At 47.2% G+C, this 15,185-nt stretch overlaps 1 protein-coding gene across 3 annotated transcripts in view; it reads left to right on the top strand.

Moving 5' to 3' along the window:
- RGS3 (regulator of G protein signaling 3) overlaps positions 1–15,185 on the top strand; it is a 129,997-nt gene that overhangs the window by 5,532 nt on the left and 109,280 nt on the right. For 2 of the 3 annotated variants that reach the window (XM_046021749.1, XM_046021754.1), the window contains exon 1: positions 8,048–8,197. In XM_046021749.1, the coding sequence (XP_045877705.1) occupies positions 8,119–8,197 (79 nt within the window). In that variant the 5' untranslated portion in view covers positions 8,048–8,118. Of the gene's footprint in view, positions 1–6,343; positions 6,524–8,047; positions 8,198–15,185 lie in introns of those variants that run through there. The other variant, XM_046021748.1, reaches the window with a different exon arrangement.

Below are 15,185 nucleotides of genomic sequence, written 5' to 3'. Positions count from 1 at the left end.
GTACTGGTCTACTGATTCTATCATCTGTGTCATTCCTGGTTTGGTTTCTATTGCTTGATTTTTCTCCTTAGTATGAGCCACATTTTCCTGCTTTTTTGCATGCCTTGTGAGTTTTTATTGGATACCAGATATTGTGAATTTTATCTCATTGGTTTTTGGGTATTTTTGTATTCCTCTAAGTATTCCTCAGCTTGTTATGTTACTTAGAAACATTTTGATCCTTTGGGGGTCTTTCTTTTAAGCTTTTTCAGATAGGACCAGAGTGTTATTCAGTCCAGGGCTAAGTACTCCCCACAACTGAAGCAAAACCCTTCTGAGTCCCTACCTAGTACCCCAAGAATTAGGAGGTCATCCCAGTGTGGCTGATAAGTATAAGAACTCATCCTGTCCTGGTGAGTCTCAAAGATGATTCCCTCTAATCCTTATGAGTGGTTCTTTCCCCAGCCTTGGGGTACTCTTCTCACACCCATAAGCTTATAAGCACTTATCTGAGGACTTGAAGGGAGACCCTCTATAGATCTCTGGGGCTCTCTTTGTGCAGCTCTCCCTCTCCGACATGCTGGCCTGTGAACTCTAGCTGCCTTGGCTTCCTGAACTCCTCAACTCAGGGATTTGGAGTTGGCCTAGCTTCCCTCTCCCTTTTCGCAAGTCTCTCCGGGCAGTAAACTGGAGCAATCATCGGGCTCACCTCGTTGGTTTTCTGTTTCTCAGAGACCTTGTTGTCTGCGGTCTAATAATATCTTGAAAATCATTATTTCATAGTCTTGTCCAGTCTTTCAGTTGTTTCAGGTGAGAGGGAAAATCCAATCCCTGGATTGGCTCCAGTCCCAAGATGTTACTCCATCTTGGCTGGAGGCAGAGATTTTTGTAAAGTTCAGAAGACTTTTGGAGGCCCTTATGGACCTCTTGACTGTGCCAGGCCAACCTGCTTATTGGCAGGCCAGGAAGAGGTTGCCTCTTGGAAAGGGCTTTCAATATCACTACAAGGACACCGAGCCATTCTAGGAGAGGCTGGGGACCCTGCTTTACTTCTCTGGATTTTAAATCTCTAGTGTTTGTCCTTGGATTCAACCTACTATTTTACAATTCTCTGGTGGTGAGGGCTTTGGTCTCTTGTACTTTGAGAGCTTGTTTGAAGGTTCTAGCAATGGAGCACAACTACACATATACCCCTGACTGAATCCCGGCCCTCCTCTATCAAGGAAGGCGATCCACTCTGCCCAAGTGTGCAACTTTGGGGGAATGCACACGGCACAGTGAGGGAGGAGGGGGACACCCACATGGCCAACCAGGCCAAGTGAATCAACCCTGGAGACGAGTGGTGTGACAGATGCCACAGCCAGATGGCCTTCACATCCTGGTTTCTTCACTTTGCAACAGCACCTCTCGGCTCACTTGGAATCTCAAGTTTTTTACATGGTTCCCACATAGACCCTGTTTGTGTTTTTAGATCACCAAAGTCTTCTCCATCTGAGGCAAATTACAGTTTCTCAGTGGTCCTTACAGCGACCAGAGGCTGCTCTTGTAGAGAACCACCAATCCAAAGCTACTGTGTTCTACCTTGAAGATGAATTGCAGACATACATTTAAAAAGCAAATCCTGCATTTCAAGGGTGAATAAAATAGCACTTTACAAAGCATTCCAGCTGGTTAAATTTAGGACAAGAAGAAAACATGACCCAAGAATATTCTCTGGCTTTGAGCCCAGGGTATTTTTCCCTTTAGAGTGAATTTGGTACATTTTCATTCATGTGGAGCTGTTGCCTCCTAGCATTTTATTCTGGGATAGAAGGTCAACAATGACTGCCTTGTTGCTAAAGCCAGTGGACACTTCTCAGTTATTAACCTACTTGACCTCTCAACAGTATCTGACGCGGTTGACAAGTATTTCCTTCTTAATACGCTCTCTGGCTTTCCTTACCCCTCTCGTGCCTTTCTTCCCCTGCTTGTCTTCTCAGTCCTTGGTTCTTTCCTAAGCCTTCTTCTCATATTAAGTGTGCTCCTTGGACTCTCTTATCCATGCCCACAGCTTTCCTGGGAATTTCCACATCCATATGTTAGGCCTAAATGTTTTTCCTGAGCTTCTTGTCTAGGATCTTCAGCTGCTCACTCGATATCTCCACTTTGGCGGTGCGTGGGTCACTCAGTTTCATGCCAGCTCCTCCTTCCACGTTCTCCATCTCTGTAAAGGGCAACTTTTTTTTTTTAAATTTATTTTTTTAGTACTCTCTACACCCAGCGTGGGGCTTGAACTCACAACCTTAAGATCAAGAGCTGCATGCTCTCCCAATTGAACCAGCCAGGCACTCCCATAAAGTGTACTTCTAAACATTGAATTTCTCAAGCCAGGATTCCATTTTTGCATTTTATCTTCCAACCAATCACCAAGTCCTATAGATTCTACCTCTTTCCATGCCTTCCAGCCACTATCATCTTCTGCCTGGGCTCCTGGAGAAGACTTCACCTAACAGGACTTTGTTTCCTTTTTTTTTTTAAAGTACTTTCTGTTTCCATATTTCCAACCCTCAGGCCACCCCTTTCCCCCATCATCCTTTTTTTTTTTTTTTTTTTTCACTCTGGCCAGAGTGATCTTTCTAAACCATGAATTAAAGCCCCATTCTGGAATCTTGCTTAAAATCTTTCGATGACTGCTATCCTGTGCTCTCAGGACAAAGCCCCAGCTCCTTTTTTTTTTTTTTTTTTTTTTTTGATAAAATATACAACAATTCTTTGTCATAAATTCCATATAATGAATTGATTGTCACAGGATGCCTCCACTGATTTTTTCCTAACTCTTGCATCCGTAGCCAACCTATAGTTTTAATTAAATGGTATTTTGGCAAATAGAGTTGCTTCCTAATCTAGACAGTCAATCAACAAACCAAATAAAGCCCCGATTTGTAGTACTTGCCGATTTCTTTAGTGCACATACTCCCGCCATGGCTGGTTTCCAGCTACCGGTGTGACATCACTGCACATGGAGTTGGGGAGAGTTGCACAGTAGTGTATGGATAATAAAAAAAAAAATGAAATAGTTAAGAAATGATGAGTTTGAGAGTTTATTTTGAGTTTGTTAGTTTGCGTAATATAATTTTAATAATGGCTGTGTTTAACAGCCAGCTTGCAAAATCCTAAAAATTTCACTATCTGCCCTCATAGGCCTGTATGAATTGTCTCCAGCTTATCATTGGATTCCCATTATAAATATGGATTTACTATATGGGTTGAAGTTAAAAAGATGAAAACTGCTCTAGAGATCTATAATTTTTTAGGCTCGGGTTTAACCCAGTCTTTAAATCTCCAGGGATAAAATTGTATAATTGCACATGGGCCAAACCCATTTCCTTTCTACAGAAATTCAAATTCTGAAACTTTCAAGAGGTACGTATTTGATAGTTCCTCTGGGTGATATCAGAGTTTCTGCTCACCTGACATCCTTTCTGCTTTTCTTGGGGTGGGGGATCAGCCTCTGATTTTCATCTGGGGAACCACCTTCCAAGCTCCTTTTAATACTATGTGAAGCTTGTATCTGTTTATCTTTTTGCATATTACTTCCACCCCCACACTTGAAGTTCCCTGCCACCCTGTTTCCCATCTCGAGTTCCTCAAATGAACAATGCTTTGCTCTCCTTTGCTGGCCTTTGGGTGTGTTGTGTGCGTGTGTGTGTGTGTGTGTGTGTGTGTGTGTGTGTGTTTCTGGCCTGTAACCCTTCCTTCACTTCCTTTGCTTGGCTAAATCATCTTTCAGGTTGCTTTCTTTGCAAAGTCCTCTCTGACTTCCTTTACCAGCTCAGCCTGCCCAGTTCCCCAGGCTAACTAACGTTCCCACACGTTAATCTGTGTTGCCACAGGTCAACAAGATGGTTCCTCTATTGTAACGCCCACCCAGTTCTCTTACTAGATCATATGCTCCATCTTGTTCACTTCTAGAATCCTGGTGACAAGTGTGAGGCTCAGCACAAAATAGTGTTTAGCTCCATAAACATTGGTTGGATTTTACTTTATTATTATTTTTAATTTTTTAAAAGATTTTATTTGTTTATTTGAGAGAGCACTAGCAGGGGAGGGGGCAGAGTGAGAGGGACAGGCAGACTTCCTGTCAAGCAGGGAGCCTGAAGCCAGGACCCCGAGATCATGACTTGAGCCAAAGTCAGATGCTTAACCTGAACCACCGAGGGGTCCCTTGAATTTAATTTAATTTAATTTAATTTTTTAAGATTTTTATTTGTTCATTTGACAGAGAGAGAGCACAAGCAAGGGGAGTGTCAGGCAGAGGGAGAGGGAAAAGCAGGCTTTCCACTGAGCAGGGAGCCCGATGCTGGAACTCAATCCCAGGACTCTGGGATCATGACTTGAGCTGAAGGCAAATGCTTAACCAACTGAGCCACCCAGGAGCCCCCCTTGAATTGAATTTTAATGCATCAAGAGCCACAGAGGTCTCAGTCCTCTTGTTTGTAACCTAGCCATCCTGGTAGGAAAGACGACATTCTATAGTGATTCTTTGGCTGGATTCTGATTTCTCCACTGTTTACTTACTGCTTTGGCAACCTGATTCAGTTAGCAACTCTGACCCTTAGTTGCCTCATTAATAGAAGAAATACTTGAACTTCCTGGAGGCAGATGATTTTTTTTTTCTTTTTCATTTCTCTGGTTTACCAGTATTTTATGCATTATTAGTCAATTACACTGCCTCTCTTGTGTGATGATTATCCATGTCTTTTGGTACATTTATGTTTTTCTTACTGATTTGTAAGACTTCTTGATTCATATATGCATATTTGCCATATATTTTGTAAATATTTTAAATTCATTTTTTAATTTAAAATTTAGAAATTTTTTATGACCATAGAAAAGCTTTAAATTTTTTTCAACCATTTTAAAAAGTAAAATCCATTCTTAGTCCACTGGTACAAAAATAGGGGGTGGGCCAGATTTGGCTTGTAGGCATAGTTTGTCAACCTCTACACTAATATGCTCATTAAATTTGAATGATCTTTGCATTCCTAGAATAAAGAGCACTAGATCATGAATATACTGCCAGCTTTTTTTTTTTTTTAAAGATTTTATTTATTTGACAGAGAGAGAAGGAGAGCACAAGCATGGGGAGCAGCAGAGGGAGAGGGAGAAGCAGACTTCCCACTGAGCAGGGAGCCTACCATTGGGCTCTATCCCAGGACCCCAGGATCATGAACTGAGTGGAAGGCAGGTGCTTAACTGACTGAGCCACCCCGGTGCCCCGTCTATGGTGTATCTGTGCACGGATGTACATGGGCAGTGTTATGGTATGTATGTGTATGTGTGTAGAGTGCGTGCAACACGTGTTTGTGTTGTGTCTGTAGTATACTACATACGTGTGGAGTGTGAGTAAGGTGTGAGGGAGACATGGAGGCCCACTGCCTAGGTGTGCTAGGGTGCTCAGGGCCTGCCAGAAAGACAGACTTGGTCAACAAACTTGCCTGTCTTCTTGGGGAAAGCAGTGCCTCAACTACGACCCTTTCTGGATGTCCCCTTTGGACAGTAGTGTGGGTGAACAGGCCCGGTTTCTCCTGCAGCAGCACTGCCCAGGCTCCCACTTACTTTTGTCTTCTTCTCTCCTGAGAAAACAGTGACCGCCCCTCTTTTTTAAAAAAATATTTTATTTATTTATTTGATGGAGAGATAGCACAAGTAGGCAGAGCAGCCTGCAGAGGGAGAGGGAGAAGCAGGCTTCCCACTGAACAGGGAGCCTGATGTGGGGCTCAATCCCAGGACCCTGGGATCATGACCTGAGCTGAAGGCAGCTGCTTGACCGACTGAGCCACCCACGTGCCCCAAGAGTGACCTCCCTCTTTAAGAGAAGGACATGTCTAGTGTTCTACTAAGTAAAAGGGCCTTTCCTGTTGATGGTGAAGGTGGTGGAGATGGTGCCCCTAGAGGGGTCAGCTCAGGATCGGAATGGCATTAGGTTCTTCCAACTGAATAGGTTAGCTGCTGAGTGGGCCTTTATCCTGAGTGGGGTGAGATGCTAATGTGGGCTTCAGTCTTGCCCCCCCCCAGGCCACATTCAGATAGTACAGCTCCATCCTGCCCTTCGGGGTCCCACCCGCCTGAAGGTGCGTCTGTACTTTGCTCACGGCTTTCTGAGCCCAGATTGTTCTCCCCAGGACAGGATCCACAGTGGTCCCTGGCATAGCTGGGAAGGGACCACTGCCATCTTGGACATATTGCTCTCCCTTTCCCTGTGGACCTTACTTTGCCTTGGCTCCAGAATGCCACGCTTTCTAACTCCTATTGGGAATAATCACCCCTCTCAGGGGGCATCCTTGGGTCATGCCTAACTCATGTTTCTATCTTGTTCCCACAGCTCTAGAACAACTCCAGCCTCAGTGTCCTTTCTACATCCTGTGGTTTGAGCCTGAGGTTGCCTTTATCCTTGTCTGGATGGAGCGGCAGGGCCAGCATACCTCCCTGCCCAGAAAGGATGCCTGGATGCAGATTCCCCCAGCCAGGAGGAGAATCAGGCATGTTCAAGTCCAGCATGCAGGTATGTCCACTGTCATTGGTTAGGGCCAGGGGAGTAGGCTTGTCCCTGCTATGGGCAGTGCTCATGGAATGGGGGTTGGGAAAAGGGCAGAACAGGGCTTCACAACGTGCCAGCTTTCAAACAGTCCACTGGCCTTTATGTGGCTCATTTGCACTTGACCACCAGTTTGCTGATCTGGGGACTCCTTCTCTAGCTTCTGCTCCCTGCTGGTAGCCAGCTGGCCCTGTGGCTTCAAGTTTCCTTACCTGCCTCAAGGAGGCAAGTCTGCAGCCCGTACTTGCTATTGGCCATAAGGCAGGATGGAGGACAAAGAAGAAAGGATGGGGGTTGGCCTTTGGGGCAGGCATGCCTGGGTTCAAATTTAAGCTCTGCCAACCGTGGACAAGTCACCTACCCTCTCTGCCGGAGGTTCAGATTTATCTCTGGTATACTGGGGTTGATACTTCCTAGGATCACTGTGAAGATGAAATGAGATGATATGTGTAAAGTGCCCAGCTCAGCCCCTAGCACCTGGTACACAATACATATAACTTTTCTCCCCACTTTCTCTCTTGCATCCTCCAACCTTGTCTGGAGTGGATCCCTGGGCCAGATATCCATCTGGCAACTTCCAACACCTCCCATTTTTAGATTTACATAAGACCAGCAGCTTTCCCTCCCACAGCAGCAACAGTCAGAGATTTGCAGAGCAGATGTCTTGGTGTGAAACTGTTCCCAGGAGGTGTCCCACGAATGTTTGCTGACAGAGACATGTAGGGACTGACCTTCCTTCCAGCTCTGCCTCCTGGCACCTGCTCTGGAGACTGAAAGCACCTACCCTCCCTGCATCCCATCCTTTCTGTCCCCTCGAATGCTGTGGGCCTGCGCTCCCGTTCCACAGGGCCAGGCTGCAGATGGGGGCCTGTGAGGTTGGCTGGAGCAAGCTGCTTTGGCCTGGACCTGTGCCAGGCTGCTCCCATCCAAGAGGAGGCAGAGTTTGGGAAGGGGCTGCAGCCTGGTGGGGGCAGCCAGTCCAAGTACGGAGAACACTTTTCCAAAACCTACTGTGCCGGGCTGGGAAGATGCTCCTTTGCGCTTGCTTGAGTCTGGTGATTACAGGTCTGAGCTTCAAAGCGTGTTACCTGGCTAATTGCTGGCCTGGGGGAGCTGGGCGAGCAGGCCAGCCCACCTGCGTGGACACGCCAGGGGCCACGGGCCTCACCTGGGGCTGGGACTTCCGGCCTGGAGCCGGGAGCCCTGGTGTGGCCGCCCGGTTCCTTCAGACTCCTGGAGACGTACGGTAGGGAGCTCGGAGGAGGGGCCGCCCGGGCTGCAGCTGCGGCCCATGCCCTAGCGGTTGGGGCGCTGCCGCCTCCTCCCCCGGGGCCGGCGTCGGATCCGTCAGGTGGAAACCTCCGCATTCAAACCGGCGCGGGCCAATCAGGGCCCGGCGCGCCGGCTCATTCATTCAAACGCTCGCCGCAGCCGGCCTCCGGCTCCCGCCTCCGGGACACGGGCGCGGGGCGGGGGCGGGTGAACCTGCTGCCTCGGTTACAGGGGAGCAACACAGACGCCTCGGGTTGCAGGCGGTCCTGGCCTGCTGCGGCGGGGAGGCCATGGAGCGCTCCCTGCACCGTGTCTCCCTCGGGAGCCGGCGTGCCCACCCAGACTTGTCCTTCTACCTCACCACCTTTGGTAAGTGCCCGCGACAGCTGGCTGCCAGCGCTGCTTCGCCCTACTCCCAGCGCCCGGAAAGACCCCCCACCTCACCTTCGTGATACGTGGGACTAGCAGCAGTGGCTGCCTCCTCTGGTCCCTTCCTCTAGGGGTGCCCCGGGGGGTGGGGCAGGCTGAGCAAGCCCCGGGCCACCACCTGCTGCCTGGCCAGTGGTGCCAAGTGCAGCCGCTCCTGCCTCACTGGGCCGGAATCATCACAGCTCCATCCGTCTTTCAGAGACCCGGTTTGCACCCTTGGAGTTTCCCATTAGCCAGCAGCTCATGGTTGAATCACCGTCTTGTTACTACATCTGGAGATTTCCTCCATCGTCTTTCCCTTAGGACAGGTGTGGGGCGCACCTTGGCGACTGCACCGTGGATCGCTGACCCACAGCAGATATGGGAGAATTCTCTAATGCGGGAGTGACCAGCCTCTCAGGAGGGTCACAGGCCTGACCTGGAGGGCTTGAGGTAGAAAGAAATGGTCAGTAGGCCCCTGCTCCCAAACCCCTTGCTAGCTCACCTCAGTGCCCCCAAAGAGCAGCCGGGCAGCAGCTGCCCTAACGGTCTGGGCAAGTCCAGCCTCCCAAGAAGCCATGATAAGGCTGAAAGCCCTGTCAGAGATGGCCGCCGCCTTCACGGCTGTGTGTGTCCTCCCTGGTTCTGCCACTCCCTGTGGAGAGCGGGTAATAGTTCCTCCGTGGAGACTGGAGATCCAGATCCCGGGGAGCCAGGGCCAGAGTTGCTACCTAAGCTCAAGCCTTCTGAGAGGATTTGTCCAGTACTGCTTTTTTTTCCCCCCCTTAAATTTGTATGCCATTTTCTTTGTAGAGGTTGGGGTCCTTACTGCAACACGCAGGACTTTGCCCAGATTTCACTGACAGAACAGCCCAGGAGTTAGGCCCTCCCTGGGGTTCTGGCTCTTCTGCTCTCAAGCTTACCTCTATCAGCACACTTGGTTCTGCACAAACTCCCTTTTTCTCTAGGAGCACAGGGAGTGGTAGAAAAGCAGTGGCTTCGCCCCCAGCAGTGGCCTATGGTGTGGCATCCTGGAAGTCACTGGTCTAGTGGGTGGAGCGCCACAGTGGGAGGAATGAAGCCGCGGCCGTTTGTTGAGCATTTACCATGTGCCATGCCTTATGTCAAGTGTTTTATGTCCTTTAATCTCCCCGGCCCTTGCGTGCAGTTCCCGTTAACCCCACTGGGATGTGGGAGCCAACCAGACCAAGGAGGTTTCTGGGGTGACCTAAATTGGTGGGGCTGGGGTGGTCGGGAAAGAGTGTCAAGAGCTTTGAGGTTCTATTACCTTAGCTATGTCCTGATTTTAAAGTAAAAATATCGGGGCACCTGGGTCGCTTAGTTGGTGAAGCGTCTGCCTTCAGCTCAGGTCATGGTCCTGGGGTCCTGGGATCCAGCCCCACTTCCGCTCCCTGCTCAGCGGGGGGGTCTGCTTCTCCCTTTCCCTCTTCTGCTTATTCTCTCTTGCATGCTCACTTGCTCACTCTCTCAAATGAATAAATAAAATCTTTTTTGAAAAAAAGTAAAAATATAGTTCATTGTTTTTTCCTCCTTATTATCACTGAAAGATGGCTTCATTGTTGAAAACTTAGTGAAAAGAAGAAAGTGAAAAATCACCTGTTCTCTGACTCCTAGAAAAGATAGTCATCAGTTAACAGTTTATATCCTTCCAGACTTACTTCTCTCTCTCTCTCTCTCTCTCTCTCTCTCTCTCTGTGTGTGTGTGTGTGTGTGTGTGTGTGTGTGTGTGTGTAGGGGTGCGTTAACAATTTGAAAAGAATCAAGACCATATTATTTGTACAGTTTTAGAACTCATTACTTTTCCTTACTGGTATACTGTGACTGCTTCCTAACATCACTCCATATTCTCTATTGAATTAATCATCCTGCAAGATCTGGGAAGTTGGGAGTGTCCAGACCAGCAGGGACTGGATCCTTGGCCCCACCGTGGCCTCAGGGGTGGGTCGGATGGTTATCTGGGAAGGTCGTTTCTTGAACCAGTGACTGTGACCTGAGTGTGCAGCAGACAGGCAGGAACCTGGTGGGGTGGGGAGCCTCCTGCTCTTAGAGTCTCCTTTCAGAACTCTCTGAGCGAGGACGCAGATGACACTGGAAAGTTCTGCCCTGTTTCCTGCTTAAATCCTATTTCCTTGACAAATGCTGCCTCTCTTTGAGCTGCTGATTTTTTTCATACATGGAGTGGTCTTTGCTTGTCTGCTCATGAATGAAGATTCGTATCAGTGGTTACCAGACTTGGTCACTTGGCAGAAGCACCTGGCAAGTCCATTGAAAACACAGATTCCTGGGGTGCCTGGAGTCTGTTAGGCATCCGACTCTTGGTTTCAGCTCAGGTCGTCATCTCAGAGTTGGGAGATCGAGCCCTGTGTGGGGCTCTTTGCTCAGCATGGAGTCTGCTTAAGACTCCTTCTCCCGGGGTGCCTGGGTGACTCAGTTGGTTAAGCAACTGCCTTCTGCTCAGGTCATGATCCTTAAGTCCAGGGATCGGGTCCCGCATCAGGCTCCCTGCTTGGCAAGGAGTCTGCTGCTCCCGCTGACCTCTCTCCTCTCATGCTCTCTCTCTCTATCAAATAAATGAATAAAATCTTAAAAAAACAAAACAAAACAAAAAAAAAAAAACTCTCTCTCCCTCTACCCCTTCCTCCCAGCTCTCTTTTTCTCTCTTTCCCTCAAAGTAAATAAATAAATCAATCTTTAAAAAAAAAACAAAACCATAGATTCCTAGGATCTTGATAAGTCTAGCCTGGAGTCTGAGAATCTATAATTATAAGAAGCCACAGAAGTATTTTGGTGATTAGCCTGGTTTGGAAGCTATGAATTTAGGCAGCTTCAGCAGCCAGTGTGAACTCCCTTAACATGAAGGTCTTTGCTGAGTTTACTCTGGTTCTCTGGCCTTTCCCCAGGATGGCAGGTAGCCCCTGGCCTTCAGGAGTGGGCATTGCCCTGGTAGAACCAGATGAAAGTCCTGCCTAGCTGGTGGTTTACCCCAAGCTCAAACATTTAAAGGGAACTAAATTTCCGGGATCTCTGGAATTCTAAAGAGACAAAATTGTTTTCCTTCCAGGGAGAGTACTGTTGAGGTTTATGTATTGTGTGTGTGTGTGTGTGAGTGTGCATGCGTGTGTGTATCTGCGCGCATGCCCGCAAGCATATGGGTACATCGCCTTGTCCCCCAGCAAGAGACACGTTCAAGTAACATTATTAGTTGGCGACACGCTGCCTTCTAAGGAGGTGTTCTGGCTCCAGGAGAGGGGAGAATGTAAACTGGGCCTAGAACCCAGCTCCTCCAGAGATGACAAGTGTATTTTCTGTAGAACAGATGCCAGCCTGCTGCTTGGCAAGTCGGAGAGCAGTGAGCGAGGCCCTGAACCGGAGACTGTGACCAGCCCCGCCAGCTGCCCCTGGCTGGCTGTGCTGCTCAGAGCCTGGGCCAGGCCCTGGGCTTGGCCAGGAAGCCCCTCCAACAACTTCTCTGGGGCTCATGCTTTGCTGGTCGGGGTCCTCAGCATTCATTGGCTTTCCTGCCATCTGGGGGTCTGTTTGCTTGGGAGCATTCAGAAATTCTCAGTTTCTGGCCTATCGAGAGTCCTTTTGTTGTCTTTTCCAATTCTGCTCTATTTTTTAAAAAACCTTTTTTTTTTGAAATGTAACATACCAACAGAAAAGTGTCCCCCCAGATGACGTGCAGCTGAGTGACTCATCACAAAGCAAATATCTGTGTGACTTTCACAGGGTAGGGGACGGGCAGTCAAGATGGCCAATATCCAGAGACCTCATGTTCAACATGCAGATTTTTTCTTTATCATTCAGTTTGAAATAGTTTCTAATTTTCATAATCCTACTTTCTCAAGTCTTTAGATGATTTGGAAGCATGTTTCCCAATTCCCCAACAGTGGGGATTTTCTGGTAATGTGTTTATTCTTTGTTTTGTATTTTGGTCAGTGGATATACTCTGCATCCTTTCCCTCCTTTGATGGCCCAGGATACAGTCAGTTTTTATAAATGTTATGTGTGTCCTTGAAAAGGTCTGCAGTGGTTGGGTGTAGTGTTCTTGGTATGTGTCAGATTTTGGTCAAGTTTGCTAATTATGTTGTCCAAATGCTCTACATCCTTGCTGATTCCGCCTTCCCCCATCTGTACTATCAGTTACCAAGACAGTTGTGTTAAATTTCCTCCTGTGGTTGTGCATTTGTCTTTTTGTCATTAGAGTTGTCTTTCTTTTATATATTTTTATGTGCTAGAGCATACAAATTTACAACTGTTATCTTAGTAGTGAATTGAAACTTTTACTATTATTAAGCCTTCTCTTTATTTCTAGTGGAGAGAAAGTCTACTTTTCCTGACGTTAACATAGCCACCCAGCCTTCTTTTGATTAACAATGAATTGCCTGGTGTATCTTTTTCCATCTTATTTCTGTCAATCTTTCTGTTTCTTTATGTTTTGGGTGTACTATGTCCCTTACAAATGCCATGAACAGAGTTGTTGTTCTGTTTGTTGGTGCAGACCTAGGATGATGTCTTCCTTTAGAAAGATATTTGCTGGGGCACCTGGGTGGCTCAGTGGGTTAAAGCCTCTGCCTTCAGCTCAGGTCATGATCCCAGGGTCCTGGGATCGAACCCCGCATCCGGCTCTCTGCTCAGCAGGGAGCCTGCTTCTCCCTCTCTCTCTGCCTGCCCCTCTGCCTACTTGTGATCTCTGTCTGTCAAATAAATAAATAAAATCTTAAAAAAAAAAAAAAAGATATTTGCTTCAGGAGCCTGGGTGGCTCAGCTGGTTGAGTGTCTGTCTGTCTTTGGCTCATGCCTGCTTATGCTCTCTCTCTTTCTTTCTGTCAGATAGATGAGTAAAATCTTCAAAATTTATTTAAAAAAAAGATATTTGCTTCTGTTAGGTGCTTGAAGTCACTAGTGTTCTGGAATAATCTTAATGTTAGGGATTTGGATTATTTGAGGTTAAGCTGCAGGCCCTTGAGGAACTGCATTTCATTGTGGCTCACATATTCCTGAGGAACAACCCTTTGGGGTTCCGATCCAAAAGGTCAGGGCTCAGAAGGACCCCACTCTTGACAGGCCCTGGTCTCCAACTCCTGTTCCTCTTGCTCTGTGAGGCAGACAGAAACTCTGCTCAGCCTCTCAGCTTCTCCGTCATCTCTCTGGAATTTGAAAACACCCCAAGGAGAGAATTAGCTCAGGAAAACATTAAACTTCATTCCATGAACCTCTGTGCCCCGAGAGCCTGCTCTGTAGTTCCTCTCTGTCTTGTTGTATCTCCACGAAGCTGCTTTTAAACATTATTTTTTAAACTTTTAAATTTTATTTATTTATTTGTCAGAGAGAGAGCATAAGCAGAGGGAGCGGCAGGCAGAGGGGGAAGCAGGCTCCCCGCTGAGCAAGGAGCCCAATTCAGGACTCGATCCAAGGACCCTGGAATCATGACCTGAGCTAAAGGCAGACGCTTAACCGACTAGACCACCCAGGCTCCCCACGAAGCTGCTTTTAAATATTTTTCCCAACTCTTCTAGATTTCCTCAGTGGGTCTGTCATCTCAGAAATAGAAGTCCCCTATGCATGTTTTCTAATTTTTCTGAGTCATTTTTTTACTCTCTTCATCTCCTCTCCTTTCCTTCAACCCTTCCATCCTTCTTTCCCTTTTACTTCCTTCCATCCTTCTTTTTGTCCTGTCAGTGGGAGTGCCTACTATTTGCCAGGCTCTCCATGTACGTTAGAGCTCAGTTTTACAAGAGCCGCCCCCCCCCACCCCGAACGGTATGATTCTTCTTCTTTCCATTGCATAGACGAAGAGACAGAGGTGCAGTGATTCAGCACCATTGGTGGTGGACCCAGGATCCAAGCCAGGTCTTACTGACTCCAAAACCCGTGCTTTGCTAATGGTTCCTTCTGGCTTCCGCCCTTGTGTTTTCCGTATTAGACTTGTTCTGCTGGAAAACTTTGATAGTGAAAAAAATAACACCCTATAAGACATGATGAAAATAAATCACTGACTTCGTGGTGTGGCTTCAAGCCATCGGTAAGGATATCATAGGTGCTCATCATTATAACATACGTAACTATGGAGAAAAAGTCTGTAATATGACATAAGTAAATATAAAATATAAATATAACATATAAAATATAAAATGTGGTGAAACTGACAATTTTGGAATTACAATCATTATAATAAAATCTAAAGGGAGATTGTGAAAGGAAAGAAGAATGTGAATTTTCTATATATTGTGGTATCGGACACACGAATGTGTGTAAAAGAAAACCATTTGCTCTGCGGGTGAAGCATGTTCATGAACGTGCTGGGCCGTCGGTGGGTTAATGTGGGGCAATTCCAGATTTTATAGTTGAATTGGTAATAAGTCTGGTTTGAATCTATCAAAATTCTTTAGGGAGAACAATCAGGGACCTCACAAATGGAGGGCCTTTTGTTCCCTTAGTCATATTTATCTTAGAACCGTATTTTCTTAACAATTTTAAAAATTGAAAAATTGTCCCAGAATTGAGATCAGGTTTATGTCCCCCGGCTGTGGAGGCAATATGGGGGTGTATTAATTATCTATTGCTTTATAACAAAGTACCCCAATACCTATTGGCTTAAAAAACCCAAACATTTAGTATCTCCCCTGTGAGTCAGGAATTGGGGAATGGTTTTGCTGGCTGGTTTTAGCTCAGGGTCTCTGCTGCCAAGAGTTTAGCCGACGTATGCTGGCGAGAGCAACGTATTCCTGAAGGAAAATCAGCTTGGGAGGCCCCGTTAATATCAGGTTACAAAGGAAGTGGAGAGTCAGAAGAGAAGAGTCACACTGACCTGCCATCGTCTCCATCTCACCACTCAGCCCCCTCCACCACCCGGGGCTCTGTAGGCCTCCTCCCGCCAGCAGGCATCAGCCTAAGCCAGGCTGTTTCTCCAAAGGGAGCTCGAGAT

Source organism: Meles meles, chromosome 11 (assembly GCF_922984935.1).
Source record: "Meles meles chromosome 11, mMelMel3.1 paternal haplotype, whole genome shotgun sequence".
NCBI classification, from domain to species: Eukaryota; Metazoa; Chordata; class Mammalia; order Carnivora; family Mustelidae; genus Meles; species Meles meles.
Note: the sequence above shows the minus strand (reverse complement) of the source record. Positions and strands in the feature narration are given on the sequence as shown.